General features: G+C 34.7%; 1 protein-coding gene across 1 annotated transcript in view; it reads right to left on the bottom strand.

Moving 5' to 3' along the window:
• The window catches only part of SS3 (starch synthase 3), a 113,785-nt gene that overhangs the window by 75,113 nt on the left and 23,938 nt on the right, over window positions 1-14,734 (bottom strand). Inside the window, exons 7-8 of the mRNA XM_089980130.1 lie at window positions 12,931-13,038; window positions 1,458-1,567 (exon numbers count right to left, since the gene is read on the bottom strand). Of these exons, the coding sequence (XP_089836256.1) occupies window positions 1,458-1,567; window positions 12,931-13,038 (218 nt within the window). The remainder of the gene's footprint in view (window positions 1-1,457; window positions 1,568-12,930; window positions 13,039-14,734) is intronic.

Here is a 14,734-nt window from a genome sequence, read left to right on the forward strand (position 1 = left end):
TGGAATTGTGCTACAGACCCTTTCCTGCTCTGGGTCTGACTAGCCAGATCCACCCCAATCAGGACCTGCCCAGTTGGAGTCCCACCCAGTTAGGACTGTGCCTAGTTTCCCTTTCTCCCAGGACTCCCAAAGAAATCCGCCCAACCTAGAGTCCTACCTAAACTGGGACGCCCCCCTTAGAGTCCTCTCTAGGGTGAGAACTGTGTGTAATTTTACACTTTTGCCCTCTTATAAATCTATAAATAGATCTACCTTGCTTAGTTTAATTTTAATGAAGTTTATTCAGAGATTTCTCTAAGCTTCATTCTTGGTTTGTGTTCTTGTTCTCTAAGGGAACGCATTTCTCTCTCGCCTCTCTTCCACACCTATCATCGACCCGGAGGAAACACCTTTTCTCTCTCCCTTGCCGTTGATCCCCTATCCAGCTCAAATTTCCCTCTGTAGCCGACCAGGAGAGATGAATATCTCTCCCATGACTATCTCTTTCCCCAAAGTTGCACGTCCCTCCTGTTCGTGGTGCGTGCCTCCCTCGCTCAAGTTGTGCCTCACGTCCAGCTCACCAGAATCCATAGAATCATCCTCCGTGGGAGTTTAGGTTCTATCAAACTATTGATAAAGTTGAAAGTTTCTATCCTTTTTATGAAACTGACTCTCCGATGATGCAGAGAAGCCATTTAGCTGTCCTATCACATTTTACACTTGACATATTTCCTTCTCTACAATTTTATGAATAACATAATTTCTCTCTCAAATTCACTCTTAACATATCTAGCATTGTTAAGAAAAAAATCTCCTTCACCCACGAAGTCTAGGTTCAATAGAACTATAATACCCCCTCTCCCAACCATTGAGAAACTTAAGTCCGCTCTTCATAGATGGATAGTATTTTCTTATTTTCATGAACTAAATATAAATGTAATGATTAGCCAATATCCCCCTCCCAACATGCACACCAATTCATAGAAACCCAAAACTATAGAAAAGAGGCTTATAAAGCAGATTAAATTATAAATGTTAAATTCCAATCAAATCCCTAACATGAAGAAACTAGATTGAATATATGAATCACATGAAACCATCCATATGATCAGTAAGATCAAAAATTCTGATGATTTTTAATTGCATGATCTACTCAAAACATGAACAGTTATATAAATCATAACCCTGATTTTATTCTTAGGTTTTTTAGCAAGCACAATAAAATGCAGTAAACAGATCATTCAACATGATAAACTGCAAATATATCTGAAGATAATACAGTGATTTACCAGTAACACTGACAAAGCCATATCAGGATCAACAAAAATTCAATAAGATTATGTAATACAGTACAATTGTTAATATTCAACATGTAGAGACAATGGATTAGGCTGCAAAAACTTCCAGATAAACAAGCAACCAAAAATGAAGAAACCAATAAAAAAAAAGAAAAAGGAAAAGTAAGCAAGAAATCTTACCCATTCTGAGGCTCTAAAAAGTACACAGAAAGACCTTCCACCTTGCCAAACCAGACCTTAATCTGAGTCCCTCCCCAGCCATACTCTCTGAAGAATCGCATATCCTTTACCTGTGTATATAACCACACATGTATCGTTGGTTAAACTACTCAAGAAAATCCCACACAAAAGAACTAGGATGCTTATGACATGATGAAGAATGGCTATTACATGGTAAAAGGAGCAATTATGCACAAAACAGACCTAATCTACTAATTTGATTAAAAACGGTGATATTTATTCAAACACAAGTTGGTATCTTAAGGAATGGCATTTGGCTTCAAGAAATAAAATCTAGGAAAATGAAGACAAAACTAAACAAATGGGCTCAAGGTCAAAACTTGTAACAAAGAACTTAACTAAATTAGTTCATTTTTCCCCACTTTTAACAGAGGAAAGGGTGATTAAAACTAAGTAAAAAATCTCATGATAGATATATGTAGAATTGCATTGCCAATGTCACCCACATCAACAAGGAGGCACCTTTATTACACTCCCTTGATGATCCTATTATTCTTCATTAACAAGTTAAATTTCAGTTCCACTGAGATATACTAGCTAGTAATTGGAATCCCAGTCTATCTTATAAATAAATGAATATATAATAAATACATGCATACATTAGTTCAAAACAAATAGTCGTAGGATTACATCAGCATCTGACATAATTTATGTGTGACAGTATGACACTGAATGAAGACGCTAGTTTTAAACTAATGAGATCCAATTTGTTTCATTCAAGCTCACATGATTGCTTATGAACCATTTGCCATTATTTCCATTAGATGAAATTTATAGTACTAGACAAACGGGCCCGTCCTTACAGCTGGGTGAAGAGAGAGAATTTAAAAAGGATATACATAAGAAAGATGTGAAAATGCATGCAAATGGGATCCAACATATATGCTCTTTTCAAAAAACACTGGATTAAGCAGTTCATCCCCCTCAAGTAAAAACACATGCTATTTTGCCTGGTTTACAGAAATAACATTTTTTGACACTGATCCATAAATAGATATCCAAAGATTTGCACTGACTTATTTGTTTTAGCCATTCATTTGTATAGAATTTCACATTTGTCTGTGAGCTGAATGTGAAATTTTAGCTTACGAATTTTGAAATCACTCATTAATATATACTTTTACATTTATTTTGCATCAACCAAATAGGCTAACTGGTTTCTACTGACTAGAATAACTCATTTGACCTGTGGTAGGCAACTCGTTAGTGGTTACAATCAAATTTTACAATCTAAAAAGGGCAAAAAAATGTTAATCAAATATGTACAGAGCTAAAGCCCAGTCATCCTCTTTCAAAACAACAACACCGTTCACTCTCTTTCTTAAGGAAATGTATATAATATTATATATATAAATATATATACAGTTTAATACATTTTAACAATGAGGTGCACACAAATCACCTCAACAAACATCTCTGACCCCATCATAATAAAAGAGGTGCACACAACTCACTTCAATCAAGCTAAAAGAAATAAGTGATGAAGACTCAAAAGAGATACTGTGATGAGATTAACCAAAAGCAAAAAGGCCACAAGAAAACCTCGAAAAAAAGAGGTTATGAATAAGAGCTGATTTGAAAAACAAAAAATTTAAAATCAAATTTAGCAAAGGGAGTTTGAAACCTCCAATGGATTAAGGTGCAATCATATGATCAACAAGAAGACAAGATACAAGCATATCACTTAAATCCCCATGAGAGACTATAAACAAGACATTCATAAGTTTCACAAACCTTATGCAATCAAAGGCAATTTAAGGACTCAGACAAGGGTGAAAGCTTCACAATTTTACTAGGCCAAAACCACATAAAGGACAAGGAAGAATGTGCACAGGCAATACAAATAAGCCACTAGAGGTAAATAGCTCAAGAACATGCACAAACAGAACCCTCAAAGCAAAAAAATTATTCTATTAATCAAAAATCCTCACAAAGAAAGATCATAATCAAACCTTACAAGATAATTTTGCATATGTAATGAAATAGCTTTCAAGGGAGCAATAGTACAAAGCCACCAAGGCAAATACACAACAACCCCTAAAGGGCAATAGCTCACTCACCAATCCACTAAGGGCACCCATATAACAACTTTATTAATAACAATATGCATTCAAATCAAAACAAAATTTTTTGCAATAATATGAGATTTAATCCATAAGGACCAAAATGTTCACAATCAAATATCAATAGAGCCATTACTTAACAAAAAATGATATGATCATACAATAATCAATAAAGTCCTAATAAGCAATTGAGTGATACAACTCACTCACAGAACCAGAGATCAAATAACCTCAGTTAGAGCCAAACACAGGCAATCTAAACTGACAAAAAAAATGAGGTGCACATGTGAAAGTATCTCCAAAGAAGTCACTATGATCAAGACACTAAGTTCTTGATGAATAAAGTGTGCACAAAGGCACAATAAGAACACTTAGAACACTTGTGCACAAAGGCACCACCCACAATGTCTCACAAATGCATAAAGGCATAAAAGAATATGAAAAGCTTTATTAAACAAGAATAGCTTTGACTCAAAGCCTTAACCAAATACAAGGGGATGAGCCCCTTTTATAGAGCAACTAAGTGGGCCTTGGAGGGGCTCCACTTTTAGTCGTTGGAGCCCCTCCAACGATCACAAATGTGACCATTGGAGGGGCCCAACGACTAGAGTGTGCCCCCCCCCCAAGGTACACAACTTATAATAAAAGAAAAAGAAAAAATAAAAAAGAAAGAATTACAATCATATTTAAAAACATGAATATGCGTAAAATATAGAAATGACTAAAATACCCTTACAACTAATACAAGAAAGAAATATATTTTTGTATATATAAGTAGATAGATACATGTACATGCATATGAAATATATATGTATATGTATCTTCTTTTATACATATAAAATATATATAGAAAATGCATTGTCTTATGAATTACAATTTAACACCCCTCCTCAAACTTAAGGCATAATGACCGAAAGTTTGCTAAGAAGGAAGTTGAATCACGGAGAGTACAGCGCTTTGGTGAAGAAATCTGTCAACTGATATTTTGAAGTTACATATGGAAGATCTATGACTCCTTTCAGATATGCTTCTCGGACATAGTGGCAGTCCATCTCGATGTGTTTGGTCTGCTCATGAAATATGTAGTTTTTGGCAATATAAATTGCACTCTTGTTATCACAGCATAGCTTGGTGGGCCCTTCTACATTATCCCCATATCATCTAATAGCTGATGAATCCATACAATCTCCATGGTAGTAGTTGTCATGGCTTGGTATTCAGCTTCGGCAGAGGATAACGATACCTTTTGTTGTTTCTTACAACTCCATGAGATTAGTGAATCTCCTAAAAACACACAAAAGTCAGTGGTGGAGTGACGGTTATTTGGATCACCTTCCCAATCAGAGTCAGTATAAGCTATTAATTTTAATTCAGAGGAAGAGGATAAGAATACTCCCTTATTCAACGATCCATTTATGTATCTAATGATCCGCAAAATTGCACTCATATGAACGAATGTTGGTGCATGTTAAAATTGGCTTGCAGTATGAATTGCATGTGAAATATCTGGTCTAGTAATACTCAGATACATCATCAATTTTCATTTTGGTTCCTACTATAGCAGGAGTTTCACAAATTTTATCATCTGTAATACCTGACCTGTCAAGAATCTCAGAAGCAAGTTTAGTTTGAGATAAAAAATAACCTCTATGTGAATATGCAACTTCAATTCCTAGAAAGTATGTCAGACATTTCAAATTTATCTTTTAAAATAGATTTTATGTTCTTAATTCCTTTAGAATCGCTTCCAGTTATTAGCATATCATCGACATATAGAAGCAATATTATTATTCCTGCGTTGGATTTCTGACAAATAAAGTTGTGTCAGTAAAACATGAGGAGAAGCCATTTTTCAATATTACAGAGTTAAATCTGTCATACCAAGCCTTGGAGCGTGTTTTAGTCCATAAAGTGCTTTCTGAAGACGAATTACTTTTCCTTAAGGAGTCTCCAATCCTGGAGGAGCATCCATATACACTTCTTAATTAAGATCGTCATTTAAAAAGACATTTTTAACATCCATTTGGTAGATGTTCTATTTTTTAATAGAAGCGATGGTAATAAGGCATCTGACAGTAATCATTCGTGCAGCAGGGGCAAATGTTTCTTCATGGTCAATCTTGTATTCTTGACTATATCATTTGACTACTAGACGAGCTTTATATCTTTCAAGAGATCCATCGTTCTTGGTTTTGACCTTAAACACCCATCTACACCCTATGGTTTTCTTCCTGTTAGGAAGATCTTGAAATTTTTAGGTCTTCGCTTTTCTGAGAGCTCTAAGTTCATTATCCATAGCTTCTATCAATTCAATACTTTTTTTGGCTTCTTCAAAGTTTTGGGGTTCTACATATGAGTGAATGGCACTAAGGCAAGCTCTATGTTTAGGTGTGAATGAATCATAAGAAATGAACCTAGAAAGGACTTTTCTATTTCTCTTAGTTCTTCGTGGATTTTCTTTATTTGAAGAGGTAGTTCCACTAGATTTATTATATTTTTCTATTGCACTTCTAAAACTATTTTTATCTCTATGGAATATGTGATAAGATCTCTAGATGTTCCTTCATCAATATGTTGATAGGTAGGTGGGTGTAATAAAGAGTTATTTTCCTCAACTTCATTATCACTAAAGTCATTAGGTAGGAACTCATCATCACTAGCATCATCATTTCTAGATAATAACTCAAATAAAAAGAAATAATCCATATTTTCTTCATGAGGTTCACATCTTTCAAAACCACTAACATTTTTCAGAAAACTCACATTTCTGGATACATATAATTTGTCGTTTTTAATATTGTAACATCTAAACCCGTTTTGAGTTTCGGAGTAACCAAGAAAAGCACATGTGATAGCTTTTGGTGAAAGCTCGTCATTCTTGTTCGTAAAAACAAAACATTTGCATCAAAAAATTCTTAACCTATTATAATCAGGTTCTTTTGTGTACAACATTTCAAAAGGCAAAATTTTGTTTAAATTTTTGGATGGAAGCCGATTTATGAGATAGAAAGATGTGAGAGTCGCCTCGGCCCAAACTTTTTTTGGTATGTTTTGCGAAATGAGAAGGGTTCGAGTAGTTTCAATAATATGTTTATGTTTTCTTTCGGCTAATCCATTTTGTTGAGATGTTTTCGGACAAGATTTTTTATGAAAAATATGATAACTCTCAAGATATGATTTGAATTCATTTGATAGGTATTCTCCTCCAGAGTCAGTTCTAAGAATTTTCAAGTTACCATTAAATTGGTTTTTTATCATCATATGATATGTTTTGAATGTAGTAAAAACCTCAGGTTTGTGCTTAAGAAAAAATATCCAATAATATCTAGTGTAATCGTCAACAAAAATCACATAATACGAAACCCCTCTTTTGATAAAACAGGTGTCGGTCCCCATAGGTCTGAATGAACAATTTCAAATGGTCTTGTTGTAAACATAGATCTTTGATTAAAAGATAAACTTCTCAACTTTCCAAGAGTACAATTATTACAAGTGAAATCAATTTTACAAAGATGTTTAACAAAAGGTAAATAAGAATTTTTAACAATATTGGGATGTCCAAGCATTTTGTGTCATACATTAATATATTTATGTTGGACAACATTACAAAAAGGGTTCTTTAAAATTTTAAGGAAGTCGACATGGTATAGATCTCCCTTCCTAGAGCCTTCCCCAATCAACCTCCCGGACCGACGATCCAACATTTATCATATGAGAATTTTATATCACATCCATGGTCCAAGAGTTGAGAGACCGAAAGAAAAATTAAGTTTAATTTTGGTATAAATCTAATTTTTGAAACAAAAAAACCTTGTTTTCAAAATTTTCAATTCCTTTTATTTCAAGAGAAGTTCAATCCGCGGTTGAAACAAAGGATGGAGAGAAATTTTTTGAATATTCGAAAAAAAAAACAAATACTTGGAAACATATAAAAAGAAGCACCCGAATCTAAAAGCCATAAAGTCTTACCGGAAAGAGAGAAAGTTGACATGACGGCTCCGAAAATTGCCCCCTTGAGAAGAGGTTAAAGCGCTTTCACAATTTCATGCAAAGAGAGAGCTTCATTGGAAGAAGATGAACTTTTTTCCTTTTGGCGTTGAGATGTGGTAGTCATGGCTAGTAACTTCTTCCATTTTGGACAAACCGGTCCGGTTTGATGTGCCCCGGTTCCTTACACAAGTGGCACACAATTTTACTATAATTTCTTTTTTTGCCTTGCCCACTATTTTCCCTTCTTGATTTTGATTTTTGAAGTGGTGAGGTTTGTAGGTTCTCAAATTGTTTCACGGTCTTGAAATGACACTAACACCTTCACCTTCTTCTTGGTTGGAAGGTCTTGCAAGAACACTTGGGTTATTTTTGCTTATACCCATACGAGTCTCTTCTCCACTTAATTTTATAATTACATCTTCAAGAGAAGGAGAAGTAAAGGCGGATAGAAGAGAGTATCGTATTTGTTCAAATTCAGGTCTAAGCCTATTTAGAAAGTTAAAAAAGTGATCATCTTCTAATTGTTTATGCCTAAGCTCAATGGCTTCACCACTCCATTTGGGCTTAAGCATGGCAAGCTCATCCTAAATAGAGGACAACTCCGCGAAATACTCTCTAATAGTCATTTCGCCTTGTTGGAGGGTCAAGGCCCTTTTTTTAAGATAGTACTTGTGGGACAAGTTTCTTGAAGTATACATTTTTTCAAGATATTATCATGCTTGAGAGGTTTTTTTGAATTTGATAATGTTGGCATTGATTCTTGCCTCAATGGATGAGAAGATCCATGATACAATTTAAAAATTTCTCATCTCCCATTCCTCATGCTTCTTACTATAATCTTCAAGCGCTTTGATTCTCTCTTCACCTTCAAGAATCTTTATTTCTCCTCTTTCTACTAAAGTAATCTTTGGTTCTGGTTCTGGTTACGGTATTGAGCCTTGGACATATCCTCAAAGCCCTTTACCCTTGATATGGGCTTTCATATTATCTGCCCAAACATGATAATTTGAGCCATTGAGTTTGAACCCAAGAGAGAAGTGAGAGTCTTTTTCCCCCATTTTGAGAAGGAATATAGAGTGAAGATCTTACCACAAGCAAGTCTTTAGAGCTTACTTGATGTGGTATGATTCTCTTGATATATATTGCAAGGAGTCTCTACGCCAAAAATCAAGAGAAAGGTAGGTGCGCGTCTTTCGAGGCACACAATTTTCTTCAATAATAACCCTTCTTCTTCAATAATAACCTTGCTATGATACCATGTGAAAGTATCTCCAAAGAAGTCACTATGATCAAGACACTAAGTTCTTGATGAATAAAGTGTGCACAAAGGCAAAATAAGAACACTTGTGCACAAAGGCACCACCCACGATGTCTCACAAATGCATAACGACATAAAAGAATATGAAAAGCTTTATTAAACAAGAATGGCTTTGACTCAAAGCCTTAACCAAATACAAGGGGATGAGCTCCTTTTATAGAAAAACTAAGTGGGCCTTGGAGAGGCTTCGCTTCTAGTTGTTGGAGCCCCTCCAACGGTCACAAATGTGACCATTGGAGGGCCCCAATGTCTAGAGTGTGGGACCCCCAAAGGTACACAACTTATAATAAAAGAAAAAGAAAAAAGAAAGAATTATAATCATATTAAAAAACATGAATATGTGTAAAATATAGAAATGACTAAAATACCCCTACGACTAATACAAGAAAGAAATATATATTTTATATATATATAAGTAGATGGATACATGTGAATATATATGAAATATATATGTATATGTATATGTATCTTCTTTTATACATATAAAATACATTGTCTTATGAATTATAATTTAAGAAAACATAACTCACCCCAACAAATATCTCTCGTTCAAACAAAAGTAACATGGATCCAGAGGCCAATCACCTATCAATCAGACCCAAGGCAAGTGTCAACATGACATTAAAAAATAAGATAACTTGAAGTGCACACAGCTCACCTCGACGGCTAACTCTGGCTCCACAACATCGAGGTGCACAAGAAACAAATGAGTGACACAAGACACTCATAGAACCAGAGGTCAATCAATCGTCAGTCAGAGTCAAATCTTTTGGCAATCTATACTGACAAGAAGAAAGTGGTGCACACATAACTCACCTCAATAACTAACTATGGTCCCAAAACATAGAAGTACATACAACTCATCTCGATAAGGCCAAACAAATAATAATGGATGTATTGAAAGAAGAGTGATGGACTTATACAACAACAACAACAACAACAGCTACGCCTTCATCCCAAAACAATTGGGGTCGGCGATATGAACCAAAAAAGAAAATCATTCTGGGTCTTCCACATGAATCCTTCTCCTCCAATTATTTCTATCCAATGCCATGTCCTCGGTGAGGTTCAAAGCATTCATATCCTTTCCTATCATCTTCATCCATGTCTTCCTAGGCCTACCTCGACCTCTTTTAACTAATATATTTTTTCATTTCTCCATCCTTCTAACTAGAGTATCATTAGGCCTTTGCCGAATATGTCCAAACCACCGTAAATGATTCTCTCTCATCTTATTTTCAATGGGTGCAACGCCTACCTTCTTACGTATCTTCTCGTTTCGAATCTTATCTTTTATTGTATTTTCACACATCCATCGAAGCATACGCATCTCAGCTACACTCATTTTTTGAATATGATGTCTCTTGGCAGCCCAACATTCCGTACCATATAGTAAAGCGGGCCTAATAGTCATCCTATAAAACTTTTCCTTCAACCGCAATGGCATCCTATGATCGCACAACACTCCAATTGCACTTTTCCATTTCATCCACCCAACCTTTATCCTATGATTTACATCTCCATCAATTTCTTCATACTTTTGAATGATAGATCCCAAATATTTGAAACAATCATCCACCGGTATTTCTTGCTCACCAAGCTTCACTACACTTCCATCACTACTTCGTTGCTTACTAAACCGACATTCCATATATTCTGTCTTACTCTTACTCAACTTAAAACCTCTTGCTTCCAATGTCTGTCTTCATAATTCTAACTTAGCATTAACTCCAACTCTAGACTCATCAATCAAAACAATATCATCAGCAAACAACATACACCACAACACATTTTCTTGAATTGATCTCGTAAGTTCATCCATCACTATAGCAAATAGGAAATGGCTTAAAGCAGATCCTTGATGTAACCCAACCGTTATAGGAAAATAGGTTGTCACCCCTCAACAAGTGCAGACATTGGTTACTACTCCTTCATACATATCTTTAATTATACTAATGTACTTGAGAGAAACACCTTTCTTCATCATTGTCCACCAGAGAACGTCCCTAGGTACTCTATCATATGCCTTCTCCAAATCAATAAAAACCATATGCAAATCTTTGTTCCTCTTTCTATTTCTCTCAATAAGTTGTCTAAGAAGATGTATAGCTTCCATAGTTGATCTTCCAGGCATAAAACCAAATTGATTCTCCGATATCATGACAACCTTCCTCAAGTGATGGACTTATAAAGCTAAATAATAAAAACCTTGAAAGACGCATTTCAAGGAACAAGAACTGATAGGACAAAAAATTTCAAGTCAAGAAAATCATCAAGTAATTCAATTATAGAGCCTTCAATCATGAACAAAAATGTCCACTAATATTAAGTGAATAAACACAAAAAAGGTTCTCTTAATTCTCAAATTAATATTTTATTAAAACTAAGTATGCAAAAAAATTATAATATTTAAATCTCATGCAAAACATGCAAGACCATGTTCATTAAAGAGCCATGATACAAACAATAACACAATCACAAGAACCACAAAAGAGCCAACAAAAGAAACACCCAATAACATAATTATTTTTAATAATTTTTAAAGATGAACATATTTAAAAGGCATTCATAAAAGTGAATGATTTCCATAAGAAATCATGCTCAATACCTAGTGCACGAATAGATAATCTCATTCATCATGTAACACAATCACAATTGCACACAATTTGAAGCCACACACCTTCAGAAAACACCATAAAAAAACTCAATACAGACAAAAAAAACTCAATGCATTAAAAGAGATAGAAAGAAAAAGAGGCAACCCCACCCAATAAGAAAGCAGAAGCTGCATAACCCATCGATTTTAAGACACCCACCATCCCAAAAACTATCCTCAATTTCTCCAAACTCCAAATCAAGACTATTATTTTAGCACCGATATGTTTGTGTATGAAAATGTGATGGTGGGGGGGAAGTTGGGGAGAGCCCAAAAGACGAGAGTGAGAAAGAGACGGCTCCTTTGCTTCTCGCCTTCTGGGCTTAAGACTAATCTTCCTCCCTAATTATTATTAATTACCTTAACCAAATGTCATTTGCAATGCTAAAGCCTGGTACTCTCTCAGGAAAAAAAAGTTTAGAGCTTGGGTAGTCAATCTGTTGCTGATTCTATAATGCCATCATCCACTTAGGGGTTTTTGCTGCTCAAGGGATCGAAAGATGGATATATGGATGAGAGAGAGAGAGAGACCATTTTTTTGTTAACATAAAAGGCATTAAAACCATCCTTATTTAAGCGAATGACTATAAAAATCAAAATGCTTACTTTGTCTTTTCTCAATTTGGTGCATGACGGGGGTATATCTTAGAAGACAGAAAAAACCCAAACAATTTTTAAATGACACTCAACCCACACCATTTCCTTTGCCATTTTGAAAAGTTAAAACAAAACCAATTTTTGGTCCATTAATGCCCTTCTTCCTTCCATTATAAGTAGTATAGATTTAGTTGCAGGTATTACCTTAAGTGGTTTAAAGTTTAAACACACAATTGCAAGAGTAGTGAAGATGAATGCTATTACCTTAAGTGGGTTAAATTTACAATTGTTTCATTCACTGTAGATTTTGAATATTCTTTCAACTAGGTGGCCACAATAGTGAAGATGAATGAGATTTTTATATTTTCATCAAGTTCAGAGTGCATATTACTTCAATTTAGATATCTCTGTCTCCATACACCACCGCAAAAGACAAAGCAGAGCTGAACTTTTCAAGTCAATGTTAATTAGATTAGTTACAGTGCTAGCAGCTCTCCTACTAAAAGAAGAAAAAAGTAGGAGAGTAGAGGAACAAAGAGCAGTTTAAATCTATGTAACCATGCAGGTGATAATAATATTTATTCCACATGCATACGTATCAAAAAGGGCATATTTTCAACTGAATGACTGCAACATAATCTTAAGATAAAGTGTGTTCCTTAAATTTGATAGTTTAAGAGTCCCAAAAACAAAAAAGTTAAACCAAGGTTCAATAGAAGATACTCATCCTGAAACTGCATAAAGAAAAAGAAAAAATTCAATCCTTGGAATCAGATAGTGGCATCTCACATTGTTAAGGTTCAAGATATCATATTTGGGAAGAATAATCTCAACATTATGGCCTAATTCTTCCACAGCACGAGAAAGGCTTGTAACGACATCTCCTAGTCCACCAACCTGCAGTGAGATTAACAACATAATGATGGAGAAAGACAATGAAACCCAAAACTGAACTCAGTAGTCTTATAGAAGTTCACAAAGAAGCATTGGTTATTATACAAATGGGCCAATATGTTTCAGAGGCGAGCTTCAAATGTTTTACAGACAGATAAATAATCATTGGATGTGAATAAAAAGCAACAGAATCCAGCACACAAGAAAGATACATCACATAGAGAATTTCATCAAGGAATCTAACAGCTGAACTAGACCAAAAGAAGTAGAATGTTTCACATTTATGTTTACCTGCATAAGTGCAATAACAACAATGATAATGGATAGGGATGCATCATGCAATGTCCTCAGACAAGCCTGATCTGGCCTGTTTGAGCTCAGCTTCATGGTGTAACACCCCATGCTCAAGCTCACCTCGGCTAATCCCGAACTGAGCTTATGTAACAAAATCAGTAAAACTGAGAGGGCAGGGGTTGAACCCTTGACCACTGTCATCACAAAAAACCAACTGTAGAACCAAAATGTTGATGTGTGTTAAAAGGCAATATATATATATAGAGAGAGAGAATATGGACCGTCCAACCAAAGGTCCAAAAACTACAACCGATGACAATCGACGGTGTTCCTTCTCGAGTTTTTCATCGATTGGACTTTGCATATTTGATTTTTAACATTCATTTAGTGAGTGACATGTTTTGGATTATAAACTTTTGATGTTTAGATGTGTTTTTTAAAGCGCTAAAGATCAACGGCCCACAATACTTTGTATTGTAAAGTTTTAAATGCAATGTGAGCCATCAATTTTTCACGTTTCAAAAAAACATGTCTATATGTTATAAAGTCTTCGTGTAAAGCATATTTCTTACTAAATAAATTATAAAGAATAAATATATGGCATCCAATTGATGAGATGCTCAAGCATTGGAGAAGGGGAGCCGTCCGATCATCGTTGGTTGTAGATTTTGGACATTCCTTTGGGATTGTACCCCTTCCCTATATATATATATATATATATATATAGAGAGAGAGAGAGAGAGAGTATCAAAATATCCTAAATATTATAAAAGCAAAAGCAAGTGCATCAGGTGCAAAAAAATGGATGCTTTATAACTTTTTATTAATTGACATTCTTGCCATATGAGTTGAGAATGTAATTAAAAATTTGTATGGGCATTTGTATAGGGTTTTCATAAAAAAGGAAATGTTACATGGCACATTGTAATTTAAAAAAAAAAATAGTTGCTATTTATAACTGCTCTCTCTCCCGCTTTTTAAGGGTCATAAAATAAAAAATATTTTATAATGTTTTACATTTATCAATATGTTTATGATTCCGATTATGTTTTCTTTCAATCTTGATAAATGTATATGATTTAAAACTTTTTTTAACCATTTAAGTTATCTTCTAGGGCCCGACCATATGGACTGATCAATTATCTAGTAACGAAAAGGGAAAAAAAAAACCATCATCTTGACCAAGATATTTGGAACTGCAAGACATCCATGGACAAACATGCATGTATCTTCGCCTTTATCATTGTATGCTAAAAAAATCAGGCAAAGCTTGAGAGTTCTCACATAAAATAGACACGCCACTACAAGGATTAACATAGAAAATATGCATCAAAAGCATGAATCAGACTTTTCATGACCCCAAGGAAGAACACTCACCATGTAACCGTGTTCTTTCAAAGTATCC

The sequence above is a fragment of the Nuphar pumila genome, chromosome 11, assembly GCF_984573655.1.
Source record: "Nuphar pumila chromosome 11, dmNupPumi1.hap1.1, whole genome shotgun sequence".
NCBI lineage: Eukaryota > Viridiplantae > Streptophyta > Magnoliopsida > Nymphaeales > Nymphaeaceae > Nuphar > Nuphar pumila.